This window comes from Anomalospiza imberbis, chromosome 3, assembly GCF_031753505.1.
Source record: "Anomalospiza imberbis isolate Cuckoo-Finch-1a 21T00152 chromosome 3, ASM3175350v1, whole genome shotgun sequence".
Lineage (NCBI taxonomy): Eukaryota > Metazoa > Chordata > Aves > Passeriformes > Viduidae > Anomalospiza > Anomalospiza imberbis.
Window position 1 is genome coordinate 2,053,587 of NC_089683.1, and position 27,724 is coordinate 2,081,310.

At 61.3% G+C, this 27,724-nt stretch overlaps 2 protein-coding genes and 1 long non-coding RNA gene across 4 annotated transcripts in view; 1 reads left to right on the forward strand and 2 right to left on the reverse strand.

Moving 5' to 3' along the window:
• The window catches only part of LOC137471959 (cleavage and polyadenylation specificity factor subunit 1-like), a 29,778-nt gene extending 29,383 nt beyond the window's left edge, over positions 1-395 (forward strand). Inside the window, 1 exon segment of the mRNA XM_068186667.1 lies at positions 315-395. Coding sequence (XP_068042768.1) covers positions 315-395 — 81 coding nt within the window.
• Positions 396-997: 602 nt separating this feature from the next.
• Positions 998-14,011, reverse strand: LOC137470104 (uncharacterized). 2 transcript variants are annotated; one of them, XR_010996877.1, is made up of 3 exons: positions 13,934-14,011; positions 6,324-6,418; positions 998-1,168 (listed from the first exon to the last, which is right to left on the reverse strand). It is a non-coding gene; the product is annotated as an uncharacterized lncRNA (long non-coding RNA). The 2 variants fall into 2 exon arrangements; XR_010996876.1 differs by having other exon boundaries at positions 999-1,174; positions 6,328-6,418.
• A 40-nt stretch (positions 14,012-14,051) lies between these two features.
• LOC137471960 (cleavage and polyadenylation specificity factor subunit 1-like) lies at positions 14,052-27,524 on the reverse strand. Its single transcript, XM_068186668.1, has 9 exons — positions 27,378-27,524; positions 25,110-25,220; positions 23,207-23,300; positions 20,221-20,308; positions 19,008-19,133; positions 17,914-17,965; positions 16,554-16,648; positions 15,263-15,337; positions 14,052-14,087 (listed from the first exon to the last, which is right to left on the reverse strand). The coding sequence occupies exons 3-9, from the start codon at positions 23,278-23,280 to the stop codon at positions 14,052-14,054; spliced, it is 546 nt and encodes a 181-aa protein (XP_068042769.1). The 5' UTR covers positions 23,281-23,300; positions 25,110-25,220; positions 27,378-27,524.
• Positions 27,525-27,724: the final 200 nt, after the last annotated feature.

A 27,724-nucleotide genomic window follows, 5' to 3' on the forward strand; every position in this document is an offset into this window, starting at 1 on the left:
CCTGGCCCCATGATGTCCCCAATGTCCTCAGTGTCCCCTCACCATGGTGGAGTCCTCATGGCTCAGGATGAGGAACCCCTGTCCCCATGATGTCCCCATGATGTCCCCATGATTGTCCCCAGTGTCCCCTCACCAAGGTGGAGTCCTCACGGCTCAGGATGAGGAACCCGTGTCCCCATGATGTCCCAATGTCCCCTTGATGTCCCCATGATGTCCCCAATGTCCCCATGATGTCCCAATGTCCCTCACCAAGGTGGAGTCCTCGAGGCTCAGGATGAGGAACCCCTGTCCCCATGATGTCCCAATGTCCCCAGTGTCCCCTCGCCATGGTGGAGCCCTCGCGGCTCGGGATGAGGAACCCCCGTCCCCATGATGTCCCCATGATGTCCCCATGATGTCCCCATGATGTCCCTCACCAAGGTGGAGTCCTGACGGCTCAGGATGAAGAACCCCTGTCGCTGGGATGTCCCAATGTCCCCATGATGTCCCCATGATGTCCCCAATGTCCCCAGTGTCCCCTCACCAAGGTGGAGTCCTCACGGCTCAGGATGAGGAACCCCTGTCCCCATGATGTCCCCAATGTCCCTGCGATGTCCCTCACAACAGTGGAGTCCTCACAGCTCAGGATGAGGAACCCCTGTCCCCATGATGTCCCCAATGTCCCCAGTGTCCCCTCACCAAGGTGGAGTCCTCGAGGCTCAGGATGAGGAACCCCTGTCCCCATGATGTCCCCAATGTCCCCATGATGTCCCCGTGATGTCCCCAAAGTCCCTGTGATGTCCCTCACAACAGTGGAGTCCTCATGGCTCAGGATGAGGAACCCCTGTCCCCATGATGTCCCCATGATGTCCCCGTGATGTCCCCAAAGTCCCTGTGATGTCCCTCACAACAGTGGAGTCCTCGTGTCTCAGGATGAGGAACCCCTGTCCCCATGATGTCCCCAATGTCCCCATGATGTCCCTCACCAAGGTGGAGTCCTCACGGCTCAGGATGAGGAACCCCTGTCCCCATGATGTCCCCATGATGTCCCCAATGTCCCCAGTGTCCCCTCACCATGGTGGAGTCCTCACGGCTCAGGATGAGGAACCCGTGACGTTCCCCGTCCTCCTCAGAACTTTCCGGAGCCGCCGTCGCCGCCTCGGGCTCCGCGCTGGTCCCCGGGGGCCACCTCGGGCTGTGGGGACAGAGCCTCGGTGGGGACAGGGGGACACAGGGACAGGGGAACAGGGGACATGGGGAGGACAGGGGGACATGGAGGGGACAGGGGGACATGGCGACACAGGAACATGGGATGAGAGGACATGGAGGACACAGGGACACGGAGATGGGGACACAAGGATGGCGTGACATGGGGACAGGGGGACATGGAGGGGACAGGGGGACACGGGATGGGAGGACACGGGGGACACAGGGACAAGGACATGGGGACACAAGGATGGTGTGACATGGGGACAGGGGGACATGAGGGGACAGGGGGACATGGAGGGGACAGGGGGACATGGAGGAGACAGGGGGACATAGGGACACAGGGGGGCATGGGATGAGAGGACATGGAGGACACAGGGACACGGAGATGGGGACACAGGGATGGCGTGACATGGGGACAGAGGGACATGGAGAGGACAGGGGGACACGGGGACACAGGGACACGGGATGAGAGGACATGGGAGGACACAGGGACAAGGACATGGGGACACAAGGATGGTGTGACATGGGGACAGGGGGACAGGGAGACACGGGATGAGAGGACACGGGGGGACACAGGGACACGGAGATGGGGACACAAGGATGGCGTGACATGGGGACAGGGGGACACGGAGGGGACAGGGGGACATGGAGGGGACAGGGGGACACGGGATGAGAGGACACGGGGGGACACAGGGACACGGAGATGGGGACACAGGGATGGTGTGACATGGGGACAGGGGACATGGAGGGGACAGGGGGACATGGAGGGGACATGGGATGAGACGACATGGAGGGGACACAGGGACATGGAGATGGGGACACAAGGATGGTGTGACTTGGGGACGGGGGACAGGGAGGGGACAGGGGGACATGGGATGAGAGGACATGGAGGACACAGGGACACGGAGATGGGGACACAGGGATGGTGTGACATGGGGACAGGGGGACAGGGAGGGGACAGAGGGACATGGGATGAGAGGACAGGTGGGACAAAGGGACACGGACATGGGGACACAAGGATGGCGTGACATGGGGACAGGGGGACATGGAGGGGACAGGGGGACACAGGGGGACAGGGGGGGACACAGGGGGACAGGGGGGGACACAGGGACCTGGCGGGTCACAAAGAGGGGACACGGGGACACAGAGGAGGGACACCGGGATGGCGTGACATGGAGATGGGCGACACGGGGACACAGGGTCAGGGGGACAAGGACAGAGGGGACAGAAGGACATGGGGGGACCGGGGACAAGGGGAGGGAGGCAGGGGCACACGAGAGGACACAGGGACACGTGGGGACACAGGGATGGGGGTCACAGACAGGGGACACGTGGGGACACAGGGATGGCAGGGACATGGGGACACGGGGAGGGTGACACGGTGACATGAGGGGAGAGTGACACAGGGACAGGGAGGGTGACATGGGGACACAGATGGGGACACGGTGAGGGTGATACAGGGGCATGAGGGACACGGGGGTGACACGGGGACACAGGGAGGGTGCCATGGTGACACAGGTGACATGGGGGTGACACAGGGACACAGTGACACGGGAGTGACACGGGGGTGACACGGGGACACAGGGAGGGTGACATGGTGACACAGGTGACACAGGGGTGACACAGGGACACAGGTGACACGGGGTGACACGGGGTGACACGGGGACACATGGCACAAGTGACACAGGTGATACAGGTAGGGTATTGGGGACACGGGGGTGACACAGGGACACGGTGACACGGGGGTGACACGGGGGTGACACGGGGGTGACACGGGGACACAAGGGACATGGGGGTGACACGGGGTGACACAGGGACAGGTGACACAGGAAGGTGACATGGGGACACAGTGACACAGTGAGGGTGACACAGGGACACAGATAACACAGGGGGGTGACACGGGACACGGTGACACGGGGTGACAGGCACAGTGACATGGGGGTGACATGAGGGTGACACAGGGACACGGTGACACGGGAGTGACACAGGGGGTGACACGGGGTGACACGGGGGGTGACATGGGGGGTGACACGGGGGCATGGTGACACGGGGTGACACAGGGACACAGGTGACACGGGGGTGACACGGGGTGACACGGGGACATGGTGACACAGGTGACATGGGGACACAGGTGACACGGGGTGACACAGGGACACAGGTGACACGGGGGTGACATGGGGTGACACAGGGACATGGTGACAGGGGGGTGACACAGGGACATGGTGACACAGGGGGTGACACAGGGACACAGGTGACACGGGGGGTGACACGGGGTGACACAGGGACATGGTGACACAGGTGACATGGGGACACAGGTGACACGGGGTGACACAGGGACACAGGTGACATGGGGGTGACACGGGGTGACACAGGGACATGGGTGACACAGGGGGGTGACACAGGGACATGGTGACACGGGGTGACACAGGGACACAGGTGACACGGGGGTGACACGGGGTGACACAGGGACATGGTGACACAGGTGACATGGGGACACAGGTGACACAGGGGGGTGACACAGGGACACAGGTGACACGGGGGTGACACGGGGTGACACAGGGACATGGGTGACACAGGGGGGTGACACAGGGACATGGTGACACAGGGGGTGACACAGGGACACAGGTGACACAGGTGACACAGGGGGATGACACAGACATGGTGACACAGGGGGGTGACACGGGGTGACACGGGGGTGACACAGTGACACAGGGTGACATGGTGACACAGGTGACACAGGAAGGGTGACATGGGGACATGGGGACAGAGGGGGTGACGTGGTGACACAGGGGTGACACAGGGGGGTGACACAAGGACACGGTGACACAGTGGGTGACATGGGGACATGGTGACACGGAGGTGACATGGGGACATTGCGACACGGGGGGGTGACATGGTGACACGGGGGTGACACGGGGGGGTGACACAAGGACATGGTGACACGGGGGGGTGACACAGGGGACACAGGTGACACGGGGGTGACACGGGGGTGACACAAGGACATGGTGACACAGGGGGGTGACACGGGGACACAGGTGACACAGGGGTGACACAGGGGGGGTGACACAGGGACATGGTGACACAGGGGGGTGACACGAGGACACAGGTGACATGGGGGTGACACAGGGGGGTGACACAGGGACATGGTGACACAGGGGGGTGACACGGGGTGACACGGGGGTGACACAATGACACAGGGTGACATGGTGACACAGGTGACACAGGAAGGGTGACATGGGGACATGGGGACAGAGGGGGGTGACGTGGTGACACAGGGGTGACACAGGGGGGTGACACAAGGACACGGTGACACAGTGGGTGACATGGGGACATGGTGACACAAGGTGACACGGGGACCCGGTGACACAGGAAGGGTGACATGGGGACATTGCGACACGGGGGGGTGACATGGTGACACGGGGGTGACAACGGGGGGGTGACACAAGGACACGGCGACACAGGGGGGTGACACGGGGACACAGGTGACATGGGGGTGACACAGGGGGGTGACACAGGGACATGGTGACACAGGGGGGTGACACGGGGTGACACGGGGTGACACAGTGACACAGGGTGACATGGGGACATGGTGACACGGAGGTGACATGGGGACATTGCGACACGGGGGGGTGACATGGTGACACGGGGGTGACACGGGGGGTGACACAAGGACATGGTGACACAGGGGGTGACACAGGTGACACAGGTGACACAGGGGGATGACACAGACATGGTGACACAGGGGGGTGACACGGGGACACAGGTGACACGGGGGTGACACAGGGGGTGACACAGGGACATGGTGACACAGGGGGGTGACACAGGTGACACAGGTGACACAGGGGGATGACACAGACATGGTGACACAGGGGGGTGACACGGGGACACAGGTGACACGGGGGTGACACAGGGGGGTGACACAGGGGACATGGTGACACAGGGGGGTGACACAGGGACATGGTGACACAGGGGGGTGACACGGGGACACAGGTGACATGGGGGTGACACGGGGTGACACAGGGACATGGTGACACAGGGGGGTGACACGGGGTGACACGGGGGTGACACAGTGACACAGGGTGACATGGTGACACAGGTGACACAGGAAGGGTGACATGGGGACATGGGGACAGAGGGGGTGACATGGTGACACAGGGGTGACACAGGGGGTGACACAAGGACATGGTGACACAGTGGGTGACATGGGGACATGGTGACACGGGGGTGACATGGGGACATGGTGACACGGGGGGGTGACACAGGGTGACACGGGGGACCCGGTGACACAGGAAGGGTGACATGGGGACATTGCGACACGGGGGGTGACATGGTGACACGGGGGTGACACGGGGTGACACAGGGACATGATGACACAGGGTGACATGGGGACACAGGTGACACAGGAAGGGTGACACGGGGACACAGTGACACAGGGGGTGACACAGCGGGTGACACAGGGGGTGACGTGGGGACATGGGGTGACACGGGGACACAGGGTGACATGAGGACATGGGGTGACACGGGGGGGTGACATGGGGACACGGTGACACAGGGGGTGACACGGGGACAGGGGGTGACACGGCGGTGACATGGGAACACAGTGACACAGTGGGTGACACGGGGACACGGGGTGACATGGGGACACAGGGGGTGACACAGGGACACGGGGTGACACGGGGACACGGTGACACAGGGGGTGACATGGGGACACAGGGGGTGACACGGTGACATAGGGGTGACACGGGGACACGGGGTGACACGGGGGGTGACACGGTGACACGGGGGTGACACGGGGAGACACAGGGGGTGACACGGTGACATAGGGGTGACACGGGACACGGGGTGACACGGGGGGTGACACGGGGACACAGGGGGTGACACGGTGACACAGGGGTGACACGGGGACACGGGGTGACACGGGACACGGGGGTGACACGGTGACACAGGGGTGACACGGGGACATAGGGGTGACATGGGGACACGGGGTGACACGGGGACACGGGGTGACACGGGGGGTGACACAGGGGGTGACACGGTGACACAGGGGTGACACAGGGACACAGGGGGTGACACAGGGGGTGACACAGGGGGTGACACAGGGGGTGACACGGTGACACAGGGGGTGACACGGGGACCCACCTGTTCCCGCGGGGGGGGGCGCGGTGACCGTCCACATGTTGTAACAGCCGGGCAGCTCGAACGTGGTCACCACCTGCGGCCGGATGCTGCGCTGGGGACAGGGACACCGTCAGGGGACACCGAGGGGACAGGGACAGGGACAGAGGACACCGATGGGACAGGGACAGGGACACCGTCAGGGGACACCGAGGGGGACACCGAGGGGACAGGGACAGAGGACACTGAGGGGACACGGTCAGGGGACACCGATGGGGACAGGGACACCGCCAGGGGACACCGAGGGGACAGGGACAGAGGACACTGAGGGGACACGGTCAGGGACACCGATGGGGACAGGGACACCGCCAGGGGACACCGAGGGGACAGGGACAGGGGACACCGATGGGGACACCGAGAGAACAGGGACACCGTCAGGGGACACCGAGGGGACAGGGACACCGCCAGGGGACAGGGACACCGCCAGGGGACAGGGACACCGTCAGGGGACACCGATGGGGACAGGGACAGGGGACACTGAGGGGACAGGGACAGGAACAGGGGACACCAATGGGGACAGGGACAGGGACACCGAGGGGACAGGGACACTGACAGGGGACACTGAGGGGACAGGGACAGGGTCAGGGGACACCAAGGGGACAGGGTCAGGGGACACCGATGGGGACAGGAACAGGGGACACCGAGGGGACAGGGACAGGGACACCGTCAGGGGACACCGAGGGGACACCAAGGGGACAGGGACAGGGTCAGGGGACACCGATGGGGAAAGGGACACCGTCAGGGGACACTGAGGGGACAGGGACAGGGACACCTCAGGGGACACCGAGGGGACACCGAGGGGACACCGAGGGGACAGGGACAGGGACACCGAGGGGACAGGGGACACCGATGGGGACACCGATGGGGACAGCGGTCAGGGGACACGGTCAGGGGACACTGAGGGGACACCGAGGGGACAGGGACACCGTCAGAGGACACCGAGGGGACAGGGGACAGGGGACACTGAGGAGACAGGGAGAGGGGACACTGAGGGGACAGGGACACCGTCAGGGGACACCAAGGGTACAGGAGACACCGAGGGGACAGGGAGAGGGGACACTGAGGGGACAGGGACAGGGACACGGTCAGGGGACACCGATGGGGACAGGAACAGGGACACCAAGGGGACAGGGACACCGAGGGGACACCGAGGGGACAGGGACAGGGACAGGGACACCGTCAGGGGACAGGGATGGGGACACAGTCAAGGGATTTTTGGGGTGTCCCTGGGGCTACAGGCGGGTTTTGGGGTACCCCAGGGATTTTTGGGGTGTCCCTGGTGGTACAGGCGGGTTTTGGGGGTACCCCATGGATTTTTGGGGTGTCCCTGGGGTACAGGCGGGTTTTGGGGTACCCCAGGGATTTTTGGGGTGTCCCTGGGGGGTACAGGCGGGTTTTGGGGTACCCATGGATTTTTGGGGTGTCCCTGGGGGTACAGGCGGGTTTGGGGTACCCCAGGGATTTTTGGGGGTACAGGCGGGTTTTGGAGTGTCCCATGGATTTTTGGGGGTACAGGCGGGTTTTGGGGTGTCCCAGGGATTTTTGGGGTGTCCCTGGGGGTACAGGCGGGTTTTGGGGTACCCCATGGATTTTTGGGGTGTCCCTGGGGGTACAGGCGGGTTTTGGGGTACCCCATGGATTTTTGGGGTGTCCCTGGTGGTACAGGCAGGTTTTGGGGTACCCCATGGATTTTTGGGGTGTCCCTGGGGGTACAGGCGGGTTTTGGGGTACCCCATGGATTTTTGGGGTGTCCCTGGGGGTACAGGCGGGTTTTGGGGTGTCCCATGGATTTTTGGGGGTACAGGCGGGTTTTGGGGTACCCCATGGATTTTTGGGGTGTCCCTGGGGGTACAGGCGGGTTTTGGGGTACCCCATGGATTTTTGGGGTGTCCCTGGGGGTACAGGCGGGTTTTGGGGTACCCCATGGGATTTTTGGGGGTACAGGCGGGTTTTGGGGTGTCCCAGGGATTTTTGGGGTGTCCCTGGGGGTACAGGCGGGTTTTGGGGTACCCCATGGATTTTTGGGGTGTCCCTGGGGGTACAGGCGGGTTTTGGGGTACCCCATGGATTTTTGGGGTGTCCCTGGTGGTACAGGCGGGTTTTGGGGTACCCCATGGATTTTTGGGGTGTCCCTGGGGGTACAGGCGGGTTTTGGGGTACCCCATGGATTTTTGGGGTGTCCCTGGGGGTACAGGCGGGTTTTGGGGTGTCCCATGGATTTTTGGGGGTACAGGCGGGTTTTGGGGTACCCCATGGATTTTTGGGGTGTCCCTGGGGGTACAGGCGGGTTTTGGGGTACCCCATGGATTTTTGGGGTGTCCCTGGGGGTACAGGCGGGTTTTGGGGTACCCCATGGATTTTTGGGGGTACAGGCGGGGTTTGGGGTACCCCATGGATTTTTGGGGTGTCCCTGGGGGTACAGGCGGGTTTTGGGGTACCCATGGATTTTTGGGGGTACAGGCGGGTTTTGGGGTCCCCATGGATTTTTGGGGGTACAGGCGGGTTTTGGGGTACCCATGGGATTTTTGGGGGTACAGGCGGGTTTTGGGGTACCCCATGGATTTTTGGGGCTACAGGCGGGTTTTGGGGTACCCCATGGATTTTTGGGGGTACAGGCGGGTTTTGGGGTTGTCCCAGGGATTTTTGGGGTGTCCCTGGGGGTACAGGCGGGTTTTGGGGTACCCCAGGGATTTTTGGGGTGTCCCTGGGGGTACAGCAAGTTTTGGGTGTCCCTGGGGGTACAGGCAGGTTTTGGGGTGTCCCTGGGGCTACAGGCGGGTTTTGGGGTACCCCAAGGATTTTTGGGGTGTCCCTGGGGGGTACAGGCGGGTTTTGGGTACCCCAGGGATTTTTGGGGGTACAGGCGGGTTTTGGGGTACCCCAGGGATTTTTGGGGGTACAGGCGGGTTTTGGGGTGTCCCAGGGATTTTTGGGGTGTCCCTGGAGGTACAGGCGGGTTTTGGGGTACCCCAGGGATTTTTGGGGGTACAGGCGGGTTTTGGGGTGTCCCATGGATTTTTGGGGTGTCCCTGGGGGTACAGCGGGTTTTGGGGTACCCCAGGATTTTTGGGGGTACAGGCAGGTTTTGGGGTGTCCCATGGATTTTTGGGGGTACAGGCGGGTTTTGGGGTACCCATGGAATTTTGGGGTGTCCCTGGGGATACAGGCGGGTTTTGGGGTACCCCAGGGATTTCTGGGGTGTCCCTGGGGGTACAGGCGGGTTTTGGGGTACCCCAGGGATTTTTGGGGGTACAGGCGGGTTTTGTGGTACCCCATGGATTTTTGGGCTGTCCCTGGGGGTACAGGCGGGTTTTGGGGTGTCCATGGATTTTTGGGGTGTCCCTGGGGGGTACAGGCGGGTTTTTGGGGTGTCCCAGGGATTTTTGGGCTGTCCCTGGGGGTACAGGCGGGTTTTGGGGTGTCCCTGGGGGTACAGGCGGGTTTTGGGGTGTCCCATGGATTTTTGGGGGTACAGGCGGGTTTTGGGGTGTCCCATGGATTTTTGGGGGTACAGGCGGGTTTTGGGGTACCCCATGGATTTTTGGGGGTACAGGCGGGTTTTGGGGTACCCCAGGGATTTTTGGGGTGTCCCTGGGGGGGGGTACAGGTGGGTTTTGGGGTACCCCATGGATTTTTGGGGGTACAGGCGGGTTTTGGGGTGTCCCATGGATTTTTGGGGTGTCCCTGGGGGTACAGGCGGGTTTTGGGGTGTCCCATGGATTTTTGGGGGTACAGGCGGGTTTTGGGGTACCCCATGGATTTTTGGGGTGTCCCTGGGGATACAGGCGGGTTTTGGGGTACCCCAGGATTTCTGGGGTGTCCCTGGGGGTACAGGCGGGTTTTGGGGTACCCCAGGGATTTTTGGGGGTACAGGCAGGTTTGGGGTACCCCATGGATTTTTGGGGGTACAGGCGGGTTTTGGGGTGTCCCATGGATTTTTGGGGTGTCCCTGGGGGGTACAGGCGGGTTTTGGGGTACCCCAGGGATTTTTGGGGTGTCCCTGGGGGTACAGGCGGGTTTTGGGGTACCCCAGGGATTTTTGGGGGTACAGGCGGGTTTTGGGGTACCCCATGGATTTTTGGGGGTACAGGCGGGTTTTGGGGTACCCCATGGATTTTTGGGGGTACAGGCGGGTTTTGGGGTACCCCAGGGATTTTTGGGGTGTCCCTGGGGGTACAGGCGGGTTTTGGGGTACCCCATGGGTTTTTGGGGGTACAGGCGGTTTTGGGGTACCCCATGGATTTTTGGGGTGTCCCTGGGGGGTACAGGCGGGTTTTGGGGTACCCCATGGATTTTTGGGGGTACAGGCGGGTTTTGGGGTACCCCAGGGATTTTTTGGGGTGTCCCTGGGGGGTACAGGCGGGTTTTGGGGTGTCCCAGGGATTTTTGGGGTGTCCCTGGGGGTACAGGCGGGTTTTGGGTGCCCCAGGGATTTTTGGGGTGTCCCTGGGGGTACAGGCGGGTTTTGGGGTGTCCCAGGGATTTTTGGGGTGTCCCTGGGGGTACAGGCGGGTTTTGGGGTGTCCCATGGGTTTTTGGGGTGTCCCTGGGGGGTACAGGCGGGTTTTGGGGTGTCCCATGGATTTTTGGGGTGTCCCTGGGGGGTACAGGTGCTCCCCAGGCTTTGGGGTCACCCTGGTTCACCCCAGCTCTGCTCTGGCACCGGGGTCGGCCCCCCGGGAACCTCCCGCGGGGGGACTGGGCGGTGCCTGGGGTTTTGGGGTTCGGGGGATTTGGGGTTCAGGGGGGATTTGGGGTTTTGGGGTTCAGGGGAGGATTTGGGGTTCAGGGGGGATTTGGGGTTCGGGGGTGGATTTGAGGTTCGGGGGGATTTGGGGTTCGGGGGGGATTTGGGGTTCTGGGGGATTTGGGGTTCGGGGGGATTTAGGGTTCGGGGGGGTTTTGGGGTTCGGGAGGGATTTGGGGTTAAGGGGGGATTTGGGGTTTTGGGGTTCAGGGGGGTTTGGGGTTCAGGGGGGATTTGGGGTTCAGGGGGGATTTGGGGTTTTGGGGTTCAGGGGGGATTTGGGGTTCAGGGGGGATTTGGGATTTGGGGTTCAGGGGATTTGGGTTCAGGGGGGATTTGGGGTTCAGGGGGGTTTGGGGTTTTGGGGTTCGGGGGGATTTGGGGTTCAGGGGGGATTTGGGGTTCAGGGAGATTTGGGGTTTTGGGGTTCGGGGGGGATTTGGGGTTCGGGGGGATTTGGGGTTCAGGGGGGGTTTGAGGTTTTGGGGTTCTGGGGAATTTGGGGTTCAGGAGGGTTGGGGTTTTGGGGTTCAGGGGGGATTTGGGTTTAAGGGGGGATTTGGGGTTTTTGGGGTTCAGGGGCATTTGGGGTTCGGGGGGATTTGGGGTTTTGGGGTTCAGGGGGGGATTTGGGGTTCAGGGGGGGATTTGGGGTTCTGGGGTTCGGGACGGATTTGGGGTTCAGGGGGATTTGGGGTTTTGGGGTTCGGGACGGATTTGGGGTTCAGGGGGGGATTTGGGTTTAAGGGGGGATTTGGGGTTTTGGGGTTTAGGGGGATTTGGGGTTCGGGGAGATTTGGGGTTTTGGGGTTCGGGACGGATTTGGGGTTCAGGGGGGATTTGGGGTTTTGGGGTTCAGGGGGGTTTGGGAGCTGGGCCTGGGGTTTTGGGGTTCGGGCGGGATTTGGGGCTCAGGGGGGATTTGGGGTTCAGGGGGATTTGAGGTTTTGGTGTTCGGGGGGAATTTGGGGTTCAGGAGGGTTGGGGTTTTGGGGTTCAGGGGGGGATTTGGGGTTCGGGAGATTAGGGTTTTGGGGCTCGGGGGGTTTTGGGGTTCAGGGGGGATTTGGGGTTCAGGGGAGATTTGGGGTTTTGGGGTTCGGGGGGATTTGGGGTTCAGGGGGGATTTGGGGTTCAGGGGTTTGGGGTTTTGGGGTTCGGGGGGATTTGGGGTTCAGGAGGGTTGGGGTTTTGGGGTTCAGGGGGGGATTTGGGGTTCGGGGAGATTAGGGTTTTGGGGTTCGGGGGGGATTTGGGGTTCAGGGGGGAGATTTGGGGTTCAGGGGGGGATTAGGGTTTTGGGGTTCGGGGGGATTTGGGGTTCAGGGGGGGATTTGGGGTTCAGGGGGATTTGGGGTTTTGGGGTTCGAGGGGATTTGGGGTTCAGGGGAGATTTGGGGTTTTGGGGTTCGGGGGGATTTGGGGTTCACGGGGGATTTGGGGTTCAGGGGGAGATTTAGGGTTCAGGGGGGATTAGGGTTTTGGGGTTCGGGGGGATTTGGGGTTCAGGGGGGGATTTGGGGTTCAGGGGGATTTGGGGTTTTGGGGTTCGGGGGGATTTGGGGTTCAGGGAGATTTGGGGTTTTGGGGTTCGGGGGGATTTGGGGTTCAGGGGGGATTTGAGGTTTTGGGGTTCGGGGGGATTTGGGGTTCAGGAGGGTTGAGGTTTTGGGGTTCAGGGGGGATTTGGGGTTCAGGGGGGGTTTGGGGTTTTGGGGTTCGGGGGGATTTGGGGTTCAGGGGGGATTTGGGGTTTTGGGGTTCGGGGGGATTTGGGGTTCAGGAGGGTCGAGGTTTTGGGGTTCAGGGGGGATTTGGGGTTCAGGGGGGGTTTGGGGTTTTGGGGTTCGGGGGGATTTGGGGTTCGGGGGGTTCAAAGGGGGTTTGGGGTTTGTGGGGTTCAGGAGGGATTTGGGGTTTGTTGGATTCAGGATGTTTTTGGGGCGTTTTGGGGTTTTGGGGTCCCAGGGATGTTTTTGGGGTGATTTTTGGCGTGGCTTTTGGGGTGGTTTTTGGAGTCTCAGCGGTGTTTTTGGGGTGGTTTTTGGGGTCCCAGAGGTGTTTTTGGGGTGGTTTTGGGGTGGTTTAGGGGCGGTTAGGGGTTTTGGGGTCCCAGGGGTGATTTTGGGGTGTTTGTGGGGTGGTTTCTGGGGTCCCAGGGATGTTTTTGGGGTGGTTTTGGGGTGTTTTTGGGGTCCCAGGGATGTTTTTGGGGTCCCAGGGGTGGTTTTGGGGTGTTTTTGGGGTGGTTTTTGGGCTGGTTTTGGATGTTTTTGGGGTCCCAGGGATGGTTTTGGGGTGGTTTTGGGGTGGTTTTTGGGGACCCAGGGATGTTTTTGGGGTCCCAGGGGTGGTTTTTGGGGTGTTTTTGGGGTGTTTTGGGGGTGTTTTGGGGGTGTTTTTGGGGTTTTGGGGTACCTGCAGCACGGTCAGCGCCCCGTTCTTGCCGTACCCCGAGCACAGGGAGGCTTTGGGGTTATGGGGATTTTGGGGTCCCAGGGCTGATTTTGGGGTGGTTTTTAGGGTCTCATGGATGGTTTTGGGGTGTTTTTTGGGGTCCCAGGGATGATTTTGGGGTGGTTTTTGGGGTCCCAGGGATGTTTTTGGGTGTTTTTGGGGTGGTTTTTGGGGTTTTGGGGTACCTGCAGCACGGTCAGCGCCCCGTTCTTGCCGTACCCCGAGCACAGGGAGGCTTTGGGGTTATGGGGATTTTGGGGTCCCAGGGATCATTTTGGGGTGGTTTTTGGGGTCCCGGGGATGTTTTTGGGATGTTTTTGGGGTCCCAGGGATGGTTTTTGGGGTGTTTTTGGGGTTTTGGGGTACCTGCAGCACGGTCAGCGCCCCGTTCTTGCCGTACCCCGAGCACAGGACGATCTCCAGGTCGGGCTCGGGGCTGTTTGGAACTGCAGAGACAGCGGGGTCAGCTTTGGGGTCATTTGGGTCATTTGGGGTCATTTGGGGTCAGGTTTGGGGTCATCTGGGGTCATTTGGGGTCATTTGGGGTCATTTGGGGTCAGGTTTGGGGTCAGCTTTGGAGTCATTTGGGGTCATTTGGGGTCAGCTTTGGGGTCATTTGGGGTCAGGTTTGGGGTCAGCTTTGGAGTCATTTGGGGTCATTTGGGGTCAGGTTTGGGGTCATTTGGGGTCATTTGGGGACATTTGGGGTCAGGTTTGGGGTCATTTGGGGTCATTTGGGGTCATTTGGGGTCAGGTTTGGGGTCATTTGGGGTCATTTGGGGTCATTTGGGGTCAGGTTTGGGGTCAGCTTTGGGGTCATTTGGGGTCATTTGGGGTCAGCTTTGGGGTCAGCTTTGGGGTCATTTGGGGTCATTTGGGGTCAGGTTTGGGGTCAGGTTTGGGGTAAATTTTGGGGTAATTTTGGGGTAAATTTTGAGGATTTTGGGGTAATTTTGGGGTGAATTTTGGGGTAAATTTTGGGGACTTTGGGGTTATTTTGGGGTAATTTTGGGGTAATTTTGGGGGTTTTGGGGTAATTTTGGGGTAATGTTGGGGTAATTTTGGGGGTAAATTTTGGGGGTAATTTTGGGGTAACTTTGGGGTAAATTTTGGGGTAAATTTTGGGGATTTTGGGGTAATTTTGGGGTAAATTTTGGGGTAGTTTTTGGGGTAATTTTGGGGTACATTTTGGGGATTCTGGGGTAATTTTGGGGTAAATTTGGAGTATATTTTGGGGTAATTTTGGAGTATATTTTGGGGTAATTTTGGGGTAATTTTGGGGTAATTTTGGGGTAAATTTTGGGGATTTTGGGTCCGTTTTGCCCCTCACCTCCTCGGACAGGAAGGCCGGGTTTGGGGTAATTTTGGGGTAATTTTGGGGTAATTTTGGGGTAAATTTTGGGGATTTTGAGGTAATTTTGGAGTATATTTTGGGGTAATTTTGTGGTACATTTTGGGGTAAATTTTGGGGTAAATTTGGGGGATTTTGGGTCTGTTTTGCCCCTCACCTCCTCAGACAGGAAGGCCGGGTTTGGGGTAATTTTGGGGTAGTTTTGGGGTAGTTTTGGGGTAATTTTGGGGTAAATTTTGGGGATTTTGGGTCCGTTTTGCCCCTCACCTCCTCGGACAGGAAGGCCGGGTTTGGGGTAATTTTGGGGTAAATTTTGGGGATTTTGGGTCCGTTTTGCCCCTCACCTCCTCGGACAGGAAGGCCGGCTCCCCCATGGCGGCGTTGGCGCAGGGCCCGATGTTGAGGATGCTGTCACACACCTGGCACGGGGACACGGCGTCACCGCGGGGTCACGCCGGGGACGGGGGGGACAGGGACGTGACACACCGGTGACACAGGTGACACACGGGTGACACTGGTGACAGAGGGGACAGGGAGGTGACACATGGGTGACACACAGGTGACACACGGGTGACAGAGGGGACAGGGAGATGACACACGAGTGACAGAGGTGACACAGGTGACACACAGGTGACACTGGTGACAGAGGTGACAGGGAGGTGACACACGAATGACAGAGGCGACAGAGGTGACAAAGGTGACAGAGGTGACACACGGGTGACAGAGGTGACAGGGGACAGGGAGGTGACACACGGGTGACAGAGGTGACACACGGGTGACACATGGGTGACACTGGTGACAGAGGGGACAGGGAGGTGACACATGGGTGACAGGGGACAGGGAGATGACACACGAGTGACACAGGTGACACACAGGTGACACTGGTGACAGAGGGGACAGGGAGGTGACAGAGGTGACACAGGTGACAGAGGGGACAGGGAGGTGACACATGGGTGACACACGAGTGACAGAGATGACAGAGGTGACACACAGGTGACACAGGTGACAGAGTGGACAGGGAGATGACACACAAGTGACAGAGGTGACACACGGGTGACACAGGTGACAGAGGTGACAGGGAGGTGACACACGAGAGACACGTGACAGAGGTGACACAGGTGACACACAGGTGCCACAGGTGACAGAGGGGACAGGGAGGTGACACACGGGTGACACAGGTGACACACGGGTGACACAGGTGACTGAGGTGACAGGGAGGTGACACACAAGTGACAGAGGTGACAGGGGTGACACACAGGTGACAGAGGTGACACAGACAGGTGACACACAGGTGACACACACAGGTGACACACAGGTGACAGACAGGTGACAGTGACATACCTCGAAGGAGTAGGTGGCCAGGTTGGGGTGACACACAGGTGACACAGGTGACACACAGGTGACAGACAGGTGACACACAGGTGACACACAGGTGACAGACAGGTGACAGTGACATACCTCGAAGGAGTAGGTGGCCAGGTTGGGGTGACAGGGAGGTGACAGACAGGTGACACAGGTGACAGGTGACAGACAGGTGACAGTGACATGCCTCGAAGGAGTAGGTGGCCAGGTTGGGGTGACAGGGAGGTGACACACAGGTGACACACAGGTGACAGACAGGTGACAGTGACATACCTCGAAGGAGTAGGTGGCCAGCTGTGTCCCCGAGGCCGCCTCGCTGCCGTACACCTCGATCTCGTCCACCTCGTCCTGCGCCTGCGGCTTCCCCCCTGCCATGGGGACACACCTGTGTCACCTGAGTGTCACCTGTGTCACCCCCTGACACGGGGACACACCTGTGTCACCTGTGTCACCCCCCTGCCACGGGGACACACCTGTGTCACCTGTGTGTCACCTGTCACCTGTGTGTCACCTGTGTCACCCCCCTGCCACGGGGACACACCTGTGTCACCTGAGTATCACCTGAGTGTCACCTGTGTGTCACCTGAGTGTCACCTGTGTGTCACCTGTGTCACCCCCCTGCCACAGGGACACACCTGTGTCACCTGTGTGTCACCTGTGTGTCACCTGTGTCACCCCCCTGCCACGGGGACACACCTGTGTCACCTGTGTCACCTGAGTGTCACCTGTGTCACCTGTGTCAACTGTCACCTGTGTGTCACCTGTGTCACCTGTGACCTGTGTGTCACCTGTGACCTGTGTGTCACCTGTGTCACCTGTGACCTGTGTGTCACCTGTGTCACCCCCCTGCCACAGGGACACACCTGTGTCACCTGTGCCACCTGAGTGTCACCTGTGTCACCCCCCTGCCACAGGGACACACCTGTGTCACCTGTGTCACCTGTGTTGCCTCTGTCACCTCAGAGTGTCCTCAGGTGTCCCCCAGATGTCCCCAGGTGTCCCCAGGTGTCCCCAGCTGTCCCCAGGTGTACCCAGGTGTGCCCAGGTGTGTCCCCAGGTGTCCCCAGCTGTCCCCAGGTGTGTCCCCAGGTGTGTCCCCAGGTGTGTCCAGGTGTCCCCCCAGCTGTCCCCAGCTGTCCCCAGCTGTCCCCAGGTGTGTCCCAGGTGTGTCCCCAGGTGTGTCCCAGGTGTCCCCAGGTGTGTCCCCAGGTGTGTCCCCAGCTGTCCCCAGGTGTGTCCCAGTGTCCCCACTGTCCCCCAGTGTGTCCCCAGCTGTCCCCAGGTGTCCCCAGCTGTCCCCAGGTGTCCCCAGGTGTGTCCCCACATCCCCAGGTGTGTCCCCAGCTGTGTCCCCAGCTGTCCCCAGATGTCCCCAGGTGTGTCCCCAGGTGTCCCCAGCTGTCCCCAGGTGTGTCCCCAGGTGTCCCAGGTGTCCCCAGGTGTCCCCCCAGATGTCCCCAGGTGTGTCCCCAGGTGTGTCCCCAGGTGTGTCCCCAGCTGTCCCCAGGTGTCCCCATCCCCAGCTGTCCCCAGGTGTGTCCCAGTGTCCCCAGCTGTCCCCAGCTGTCCCCAGCTGTCCCCAGGTGTGTCCCAGTGTCCCCAGCTGTCCCCAGGTGTCCCCAGGTGTCCCCACCTGTCCATGGTCCCGATGGCTCCGAGCGTTTCTTCTTCACCGGGGGCTCCTCCTGGGGGGGAAAGGGACAGGTTTGGGGTCCCTGGGAGGGGATTTGGGGTCCCCAGGGTGGTTTTGGGGTCCCTGGGAGGGTTTTGGGGTGCCCAGGTGAGTTCTGGGGATCCCCAGGTGAGTTCTGGGGTGCCCAGGTGAGTTTTGGGGTGCCCAGCTGCAGTTTGGGGTACCCAGGGGCAGTTTGGGGTGCCCAGGTGAGTTTTGCGGTGCCCAGGTGAGTTTTGGGGTGCCCAGGTGAGTTTGGGGATCCCCAGGTGAGTTCTGGGGATCCCCCGGTGCAGTTTGGGGGTGCCCAGGTGAGTTCTGGGGATCCCCAGGCGAGTTTTGGGGTGCCCAGGTGAGTTTTGAGGTACCCAGGTGAGTTCTGGGGTGCCCAGGTGAGTTTTGGGTATCCCCAGGTGCAGTTTGGGGATCCCCTGGTGCAGTTTTGGGGATCCCCAGGTGAGTTTTGGGGTGCCCAGGTGAGTTCTGGGGATCCCAAGATGAGTTCTGGGGTGCCCCGGTGCGGTTTGGGGTGCCCAGGTGAGTTCTGGGGATCCCCCAGTACAGTTTTGGGGTGCCCAGGTGAGTTCTGGGGTGCCCAGGTGAGTTTTGGGGATCCCCAGGTGAGTTTTGGGGTGCCCAGGTGAGTTTTGGGGTACCCAGGTGAGTTTTGGGGTGCCCAGGTGTGGTTTGGGTATTCCCAGGTGCAGTTTGGGGATCCCCCGGTGCAGTTTTGGGGTGCCCAGGTGAGTTTTGGGGATCCCCAGGTGAGTTCTGAGGTGCCCAGGTGAGTTCTGGGGATCCCCCAGTACAGTTTTGGGGTGCCCAGGTGAGTTATGGGGGGGCCCAGGTGAGTTTTGGGGATCCCCAGGTGAGTTTTGACGATCCCCAGGTGCGGTTTTGGGGTGCCCAGGTGCAGTTTTGGGGTGCCCAGGTGAGTTATGGGGGGGCCCAGGTGAGTTTTGACGATCCCCAGGTGCGGTTTTGGGGATCCCCATGTGAGTTTTGGGGTGCCCAGGTGCAGTTTTGGGGTGCCCAGGTGAGTTCCGGGGTCTCACCTGTCGGTCGGGCCCCTCCTTGCCCGCCCCGGCCGGGGGCTCCTGCAGCTTCTCCGTGTACCTGAGCAGGAGGGAGTTGCCCAGGCGGGACCCCAGGAACAGATAGCCCGGCTCCAGGGGCACCATCTGGGGACACAGGTGAGCCAGCTGTGCCAGGTGTGCCAGGTGTGCCAGGTGTGCCAAGTGTGCCCTCAGTGTCCCCAGGTGAGCCCAGGTGTTCCCAGGTGTTCCCAGGTGTGCGCTGGGCCTGCCCTGAGTGTCCCCAGGTGTCCCCAAGTGTCGCCAGGTGTTCCCCAGGTGTGCCCTGGGCATCCCCTGAGTGTCCCCAGGTGTTCCCCAGGTGTGCCAGGTGTGCCAGGTGTGCCCAGGCGTGCCCAGGTGTGCCCAGGTGTGCCAGGTGTGCCAGGTGTGCCAGGTGTGCCCAGGCGTGCCAGGTGTGCCAGGTGTACCCAGGTGTGCCCAGGTGTGTCCTGAGTGTCCGCAGGTGTGCCAGGTGTGCCAGGTGTGCCCAGCTGTGCCCTGGGCATGCCCTGAGTGTCCCCAGGTGTGCCAGGTGTGTCCTGAGTGTCCCCAGGTGTCCCCAAGTGTCTCCAAGTGTCCCCAGGTGTGCCCAGGTGTGCCCTGGGCATCCCCTGAGTGTCCCCAAGTGTCTCCAAGTGTGCCCAGGTGTGCCCAGGTGTGCCCGGCTGTGCCCAGGTGTTCCCAGGTGTTCCCCAGGTGTCCCCAGGTGTGCCCAGGTATTCCCCAGCTGTGCCCAGCTGTGCCCAGGTGTTCCCAGGTGTTCCCCAGGTGTGCCCAGGTGTTCCCAGGTGTTCCCCAGGTGTGCCCAGGTGTTCCCCAGGTGTTCCCCAGGTGTCCCCAGGTGTTCCCCAGGTGTTCCCCAGGTGTGCTCAGGTGTTCCCCAGGTGTCCCCAGGTGTTCCCCAGGTGTTCCCCAGGTGTCCCCAGGTGTTCCCCAGGTGTGCCCAGGTGTTCCCCAGCTGTGCCCATGTGTGCCGAGCTGTGCCCAGGTGTTCCCCAGGTGTGCCCAGGTGTTCCCCAGCTGTGCCCATGTGTGCCGAGCTGTGCCCAGGTGTTCCCCAGGTGTTCCCCAGGTGTTCCCAGGTGTTCCCCAGGTGTTCCCCAGGTGTCCCCAGGTATTCCCCAGGTGTTCCCAGGTGTCCCCAGGTGTGCCCAGGTGTGCCCAGGTGTGCCAGCTGTGCCCAGGTGCTTACACAGGTGGTGAGGACGGAGGCGGCCGCTTTGTCGAAGTGGAAGGAGCGCACGGAGCGCATCCCATCCGTGATCAGCGTCAGCACGTAGCTGGGACACGAGGGGACAGCTCAGGGGGCACCCCAAAACCCCGGGGACACCCCAAAGTCCATGGGGACATCCCCAAACCCCTTTGGGACACCCCAAAACCACTGGGGACACCCCCAAAGTCCTTGGGGACACCCCAAAAACCCTGGGGACACCCCAAAAACCCGGGGACACCCCAAAAACCCTGGGGGCACCCCAAAAACCCTGGGGAAACCCCCAAAGACCCCTGGGGACACCCCAAAACCCTGGGGACACCCCAAAACCCTTGGGGACACCCCAAACCCTTGGGGACACCCCAAAGTCCTTGGGGACACCCCAAAAACCCTGGGGACACCCCCAAACCCGTGGGGACACCCCAAAATCCTGGGGACACCCCTAAACCCTTGAGGACACCCCAAACGACTGGGGACACCCCTAAAAACCTTGGAGATACCCCAAACCCTTGGGGACACCCCAAAAACCCTGGGGACGCCCCAAAACCACTGGGGACACCCCCAAACCCCTGGGGACACCCCAAAAACCCTGGGGACGCCCCAAAACCCTGGGGACACCCCAAAACCATGGGGACAGCCCAAACCCTTGGGGACACCCCAAAAACCCTGGGGACACCCCAAAACCCTGAGGACACCCCAAAACCCCAGGGGACACCTCAAAGTTCTTGAGAACATCCTAAACTTCTTGGGGACACCCCAAAACCCTGGGGACACCCCAAAACCCTTGGGGACACCCCAAAAACCCTGGGGACACCCCAAAACCCTGGGGACACCCCAAACCTTTGGGGACACCCCAAAACCTTTGGGGACACCCCCAAACCCTGGAGACACCCCAAAGTCCTTGGGGACACCCCAAACCCTTGGGGACACCCCCAAAAACCCTGGGGATACCCCAAACCCTTGGGGACACCCCCAAAATCCTGGGGACACCCCAAAACCTTGGGGACACCCCAAAACCCTTGAGGACAACCCAAATCCACGGGAACACCCCAAAACCCTGGGGACACCCCAAACCCTGGGGACACCCCAAAAACCCTTGGGGACACCCCAAACTCCTGGGGACACCCCAAAACCGTGGGGACACCCCAAAACCCCGGAGACACCCCAAACCGTTGGGGACACCCCCAGACCCCTGGACACACCCCCAAACCCCTGGGGCCACCCCCAAAACCCTGGGGACACCCCAAACCCTTGGGGACACCCCAAATCCTTGGGGACACCCCAAAACCTTTGGGGACACCCCAAACCCTTGGGGACACCCCAAACCCTTGGGGACACCCCAAAACCCCTGGGGACACCCCAAACCCCTGGAGACACCCCAAAGGGACACCCCAAACCCTTGGAAACACCCCCAAAGTCCTTGGGGTCACCCCAAACCCTTGGGGACACCCCCAAACCCTTGGGGACACCCCAAAACCTTTGGGGACACCCCAAACCCCTGGGGACACCCCAAAACCCTTGGGGACATCCTAAAGTTCTTGGGGGCACCCCAAAACCCCTGGGGACACGCCAAAGTCCTTGGGGTCACCCCAAACCCCTGGGGACACCCCAGAGCCCTGGGGACACCCCAAACTCCTGGGGACACCCCAAAAACCCGGGGACACCCCAAAACCCTGGGGACACCCCAAAAACCCTGGGGACACCCCAAAACCCCGGGGACACCCCCAAAAACCCTGGGGACACCCCAAAAACCCGGGGACACCCCAAAACCCCTGGGGACACCCCAAAAACCCTGGGGACACCCCCAAACCCCTGAGGACACCCCAAAACCCCTGGGGACACCCCCAAAAACCCCTGGGGACACCCCAAAAACCCTGGGGACACCCCAAAGTTCTTGAGAACATCCTAAACTACTTGGGGACACCCCAAAAACCTGGGGACACCCCAAACCCCTGGGGACACCCCAAAATCCTGGGGACACCCCAAAAACCCTGGGGACACCCCAAAGTTCTTGAGAACATCCTAAACTACTTGGGGACACCCCAAAAACCTGGGGACACCCCAAACCCCTGGGGACACCCCAAAATCCTGGGGACACCCCCAAACCTTTGGGGACACCCCAAAAACCCTGGGGACACCACCAAAACCCTGGGAACACCCGCAAAAACCCTGGGGACACCCCAAAACCATGGGGACACCCCAAAGACCCCTGGGGACACCCCAAAAACCCTGGGGACACCCCAAAACCCCGGGGACACCCCAAAACCCCTGGGGACACCCCAAAACCCCGGGGACACCCCAAAACCCCTGGGGACACCCCAAAACCCTTGGGGACACCCCAAAACCTTTGTGGTCACCCCCAAACCCTTGGGGACACCCCAAAACCTTTGGGTTTAGAATCCCCCCTTGTCCCAGGGGAAGGAGGGGACAGAGCTCATCCTGTCCCTGAGCAGCTCCAGGACACGGTGGGACAGGGGGTGGCACCTCGGGGTGGGGGGGGGAAAATGGGACACCCCAAACCCTTGGGGACACCCCAAAGTCCTTGGGGTCACCCCAAAACCTTTGGGTTTAGAACCCCCCCTTGTCCCAGGGGAAGGAGGGGTCATCCTGTCCCTGACCGGCTCCAGGACACGGTGGGACAGGGGGTGGCACCTCGGGGTGGGGGACATGGGACACCCCAAATCCTTGGGGACACCCCAAACCCTTGGGAACACCCCAAAACCTTTGGGGACACCCCAAACCCTTGGGGACACCCCCAAACCCTTGGGGACACCCCAAAACCTTTGGGTTTAGAACCCCCCCTTGTCCCAGGGGAAGGACGGGACAGAGCTCATCCTGTCCCTGACCAGCTCCAGGACACGGTGGGACAGGGGGTGGCACCTCGGGGTGGGGGGGGACATGGGACACCCCAAACCCTTGGGGACACCCCAAAACCTTTGGGGACACCCCCAGGACCCCCCAGACTTACATCTCACCCCCCTTGAGCGAGATGACCATCTTGTCATAGGAGATGAAGGTGGCCTGGGCACAGTCCAGAGTCATCCTCACGCCCTCCTGGACCCCTGGGGACGGGGACAGGGACAGGGATGGGGACAGGGACAGGAATGGGGACAGGGACAGCGGGGATGGGGACAGGGACAGGGACGAGGACAGGGACAGGGACAGGGACGGGGACGGCAGGGATGGGGACAGGGACAGGGACAGGGATGGGGAAAGGGACAGGGACAGGGACGGGGACAGGGATGGGGACAGGGACGGGGACAGGGACAGGGACGGGGATAGGGACAGGGACAGGGATGGGGACAGCAGGGACAGGGATGGGGACAGGGATGGGGACAGGGACAGGGATGGGGACAGGAACAGGGATGGGGACAGGGACAGGGACAGGGACAGGGATGGAGATGGGGATGGGGACAAGGACAGGAATGGGGACAGGGATGGGGACAGCGGGGATGGGGACAGGGACAGGGACAGGGACAGTCACAGTGGGGATGGGGACAGGGACAGGGATGGGGACAGGGACAGGGACAGGGATGGGGACAGGGACAGGGACGGGGACAGGGACGGGGACGGGGACAGGGACGAGGACAGGGACAGGGACAGGGACAGGGATGGGGACAGGGACAGGGACAGCGGGGATGGGGACAAGGACAGGGACAGTCAAAGCTGGGATGGGGACAGGGACAGCGGGGATGGGGACAGGGACAGGGACAGGAACAGGGATGGGGACAGGGACAGGGACAGCGGGGATGGGGACAGGGACAGGGACAGGAATGGGGACAGGGACGGGGACAGCGGGGATGGGGACGGGGACAGGGACGGGGATAGGGACAGGGACAGGGATGGGGACAGGGACAGGGATGGGGACAGCAAGGACAGGGATGGGGACAGGGACAGGGACAGTCAAAGCTAGGATGGGGACAGGGACGGGGACAGGGACAGGGACAGTCAAAGCTGGGATGGGGACAGGGACAGGGATGGGGACAGGGACAGGGACAGGGACAGCGGGGATGGGGACAGGGACGGGGACGGGGACAGGGACAGTCAAAGCTGGGATGGGGACAGGGACAGGGATGGGGACAGGGACAGGGACGGGGACAGGGACAGGGACAGTCAAAGCTGGGATGGGGACAGGGACAGGGATGGGGACAGGGACAGGGACGGGGACAGGGGCAGGGACAGGGACAGCGGGGATGGGGACAGGGACGGGGACGGGGACAGGGACAGCGGGGATGGGGACAGGGACAGGGATGGGGACAGGGACAGTCACAGCAGGGATGGGGATGGGGACAGGGATGGGGACGGTGACAGGGACAGTGACAGGGATGGGGACAGTGACAGGGACAGTGACAGGGACAGTGACAGGGCCGGGGACAGGGACGGGGACAGGGCCGGGGACAGGGACGGGGACAGGGCCGGGGACAGGGACAGTCACAGTGGGGACAGGGACAGGGACAGTCAAAGCTGGGATGGGGACAGGGACAGGGACAGTCACAGGGGGGATGGGGACAGGGACAGGGATGGGGACAGGGATGGGGACGGTGACAGGGACAGTGACAGGGACAGTGACAGGGACAGTGACAGGGCCGGGGACAGGGACGGGGACAGGGCCGGGGACAGGGACAGTCACAGTGGGGACAGGGACAGGGACAGTCAAAGCTGGGATGGGGACAGGGACAGGAACAGTCACAGGGGGGATGGGGACAGGGACAGGGATGGGGACAGGAACAGGGATGGGGACAGGGACAGGGACAGTCAAAGCTGGGATGGGGACAGGGACAGGGACAGGGATGGGGACAGGGACAGGGAAGGGGACAGGGCCGGGGACAGGGACAGGGAAGGGGCCGGGCCGGGCCGGCAGTGTCCCTCACGCAGCGGGAAGACGGTGGTGCCGCAGGTGAGGCTGTTGAGGGCCACGCCGTACGGGGGCACGCTCTGGTTCAGGTACAGCAGCGAGTTCACAGCAAAGATCACCACTCCGCCTGGGACAGGGGACAGGGACGGTGCCACCGTCAGTGCCACCGTCAGTGCCACCATCAGTGTCACCGTCGGTGCCACCATCAGTGTCACCATCAGTGCCACCGTCACCACACAATCACCACACCATCACCACACCATCACCACTCCACCTGGGACAGGGGACAGGGACGGTGCCACCGTCAGTGCCACCGTCAGTGCCACCGTCAGCGCCACCATCAGTGCCACCATCAGTGCCACCATCACCACACCATCACCACACCATCACCACACCATCACCACTCCACCTGGGACAGGGGACAGGGACAGTGCCACCGTCAGTGCCACCGTCAGTGCCACCGTCGGTGCCACCATCACCACACCATCACCACTCCACCTGGGACAGGGGACAGGGACAGTGCCACCATCAGTGTCACCGTCAGTGCCACCATCAGTGCCACCGTCAGTGCCACCGTCACCACACCATCACCACTCCGCCTGGGACAGGGGACAGGGACAGTGCCATCGTCAGTGTCACTGTCACCACACCTCCTGTGACATGGGGACACGGGGACAGTGTCAGTGTCACTGTCACCACACCTCCTGTGACATGGGGACACGGGGACAGTGTCACTGTCATTGTCACCACCACCACACCTCCTGGGACATGGGGACACGGGGACAGGGACAGTGTCACTGTCATTGTCACCACCACCACACCTCCTGTGACATGGGGACACGGGGACAGTGTCACTGTCATTGTCACCACCACCACACCTCCTGGGACATGGGGACACGGGGACAGGGACAGTGTCACTGTCATTGTCACCATCACCACGCCTCCTGTGACATGGGGACACTGGGGACACGGGGACAGTGTCACTGTCACCACCACACCTCCTGGGACATGGGGACACTGGGGACAGGGACAGTGTCACTGTCATTGTCACCATCACCACACCTCCTGTGACATGGGGACACTGGGGACAGGGACAGTGTCACTGTCATTGTCACCGTCACCACACCTCCTGTGACATGGGGACACTGGGACAGGGACAGTGTCACTGTCATTGTCACCATCACCACACCTCCTGTGACATGGGGACACTGGGACAGGGACAGTGTCACTGTCACCACCACACCTCCTGTGACATGGGGACACGGGGACAGGGACAGTGTCACTGTCACCACCACACCTCCTGGGACATGGGGACACTGGGACAGGGACAGTGTCACTGTCATTGTCACCACCACCACACCTCCCGTGACATGGGGACACTGGGACAGGGACAGTGTCACTGTCATTGTCACCGTCACCACACCTCCTGTGACATGGGGACACTGGGACAGGGACAGTGTCAGTGTCACTGTCACCACCACCACACCTCCTGTGACATGGGGACACTGGGACAGGGACAGTGTCAGTGTCATTGTCACCACCACCACACCTCCTGGGACATGGGGACACTGGGGACAGGGACAGTGTCACTGTCATTGTCACCATCACCACACCTCCTGTGACATGGGGACACTGGGACAGGGACAGTGTCACTGTCATTGTCACCACCACCACACCTCCTGTGACATGGGGACAGGGACAGTGTCACTGTCATTGTCACCATCACCACACTTCCTGTGACATGGGGACACGGGGACAGGGACAGTGTCACTGTCACCAACACACCTCCTGTGACATGGGGACACTGGGACAGGGACAGTGTCACTGTCATTGTCACCATCACCACACCTCCTGGGACATGAGGACAGGGACGGTGTCACCATCAGTGCCACCATCAGTGCCAGCGTCACCCTCACCACACACCCTGGGGACACGAGGACATGGGGACAGTGTCATTGCCAACACCAGCACCACCACCACCACGCCACTGTCACTGTCACAGTGCCACTGTGTCACTGTCACTGTGCCACTGTGCCACTGTCACTGTGTCACTGTGTCACTGTGACACTGTGTCACTGTGTCACTGTGTCACTGTCACTGTGTCACTGTCACTGTGTCACTGTGTCACTGTCACTGTGCCACTGTGCCACTGTCACTGTGTCACTGTGTCACTGTGTCACTGTGTCACTGTGTCACTGTCACTGTGTCACTGTGTCACTGTCACTGTGCCACTGTGTCACTGTCACTGTCACTGTGTCACTGTCACTGTGTCACTGTCACTCACCGATGGGTTTGGGGACAGGCAGCGCCTGGGTGCAGTCGAAGGGCAGCGAGCTCAGTGACCAGATGACCGGGTGGACGCGCTGCAGGATGTTCAGCGAGATGGCCACGATGCTGCAGGTGTCCTGTCGCACTGCCACCCGCCTGTGGGGACACCAGTGTCACCTCTGTGTCACCTGGGGGGTCACAGACACACCCTGACCCCACACGTGTCCTGTCGCACTGCCACCCTCCTGTGGGGACACCAGTGTCACCTCTGTGTCACCTGGGGGGTCACAGACACACCCTGACCCCACACGTGTCCTGTCGCACTGCCACCCGCCTGTGGGGACACCAGTGTCACCTCTGTGT

Bases quoted from the DNA above. Each gene is read 5' to 3' on its own strand.
- LOC137471960 (XM_068186668.1), bottom strand. From the start codon at position 23,280: ATGACTCTGGACTGTGCCCAGGCCACCTTCATCTCCTATGACAAGATG. The intron at 20,309-23,206 runs GTAAGTCTGGGG...CTCGTGTCCCAG, and splicing joins TCGCTCAAGGGGGGTGAGAT to CTACGTGCTGACGCTGATCA. The intron at 14,088-15,262 runs GTGAGGGGCAAA...AAATGACCCCAG, and splicing joins CGGCCTTCCTGTCCGAGGAG to ATGACCCCAAACCTGACCCC.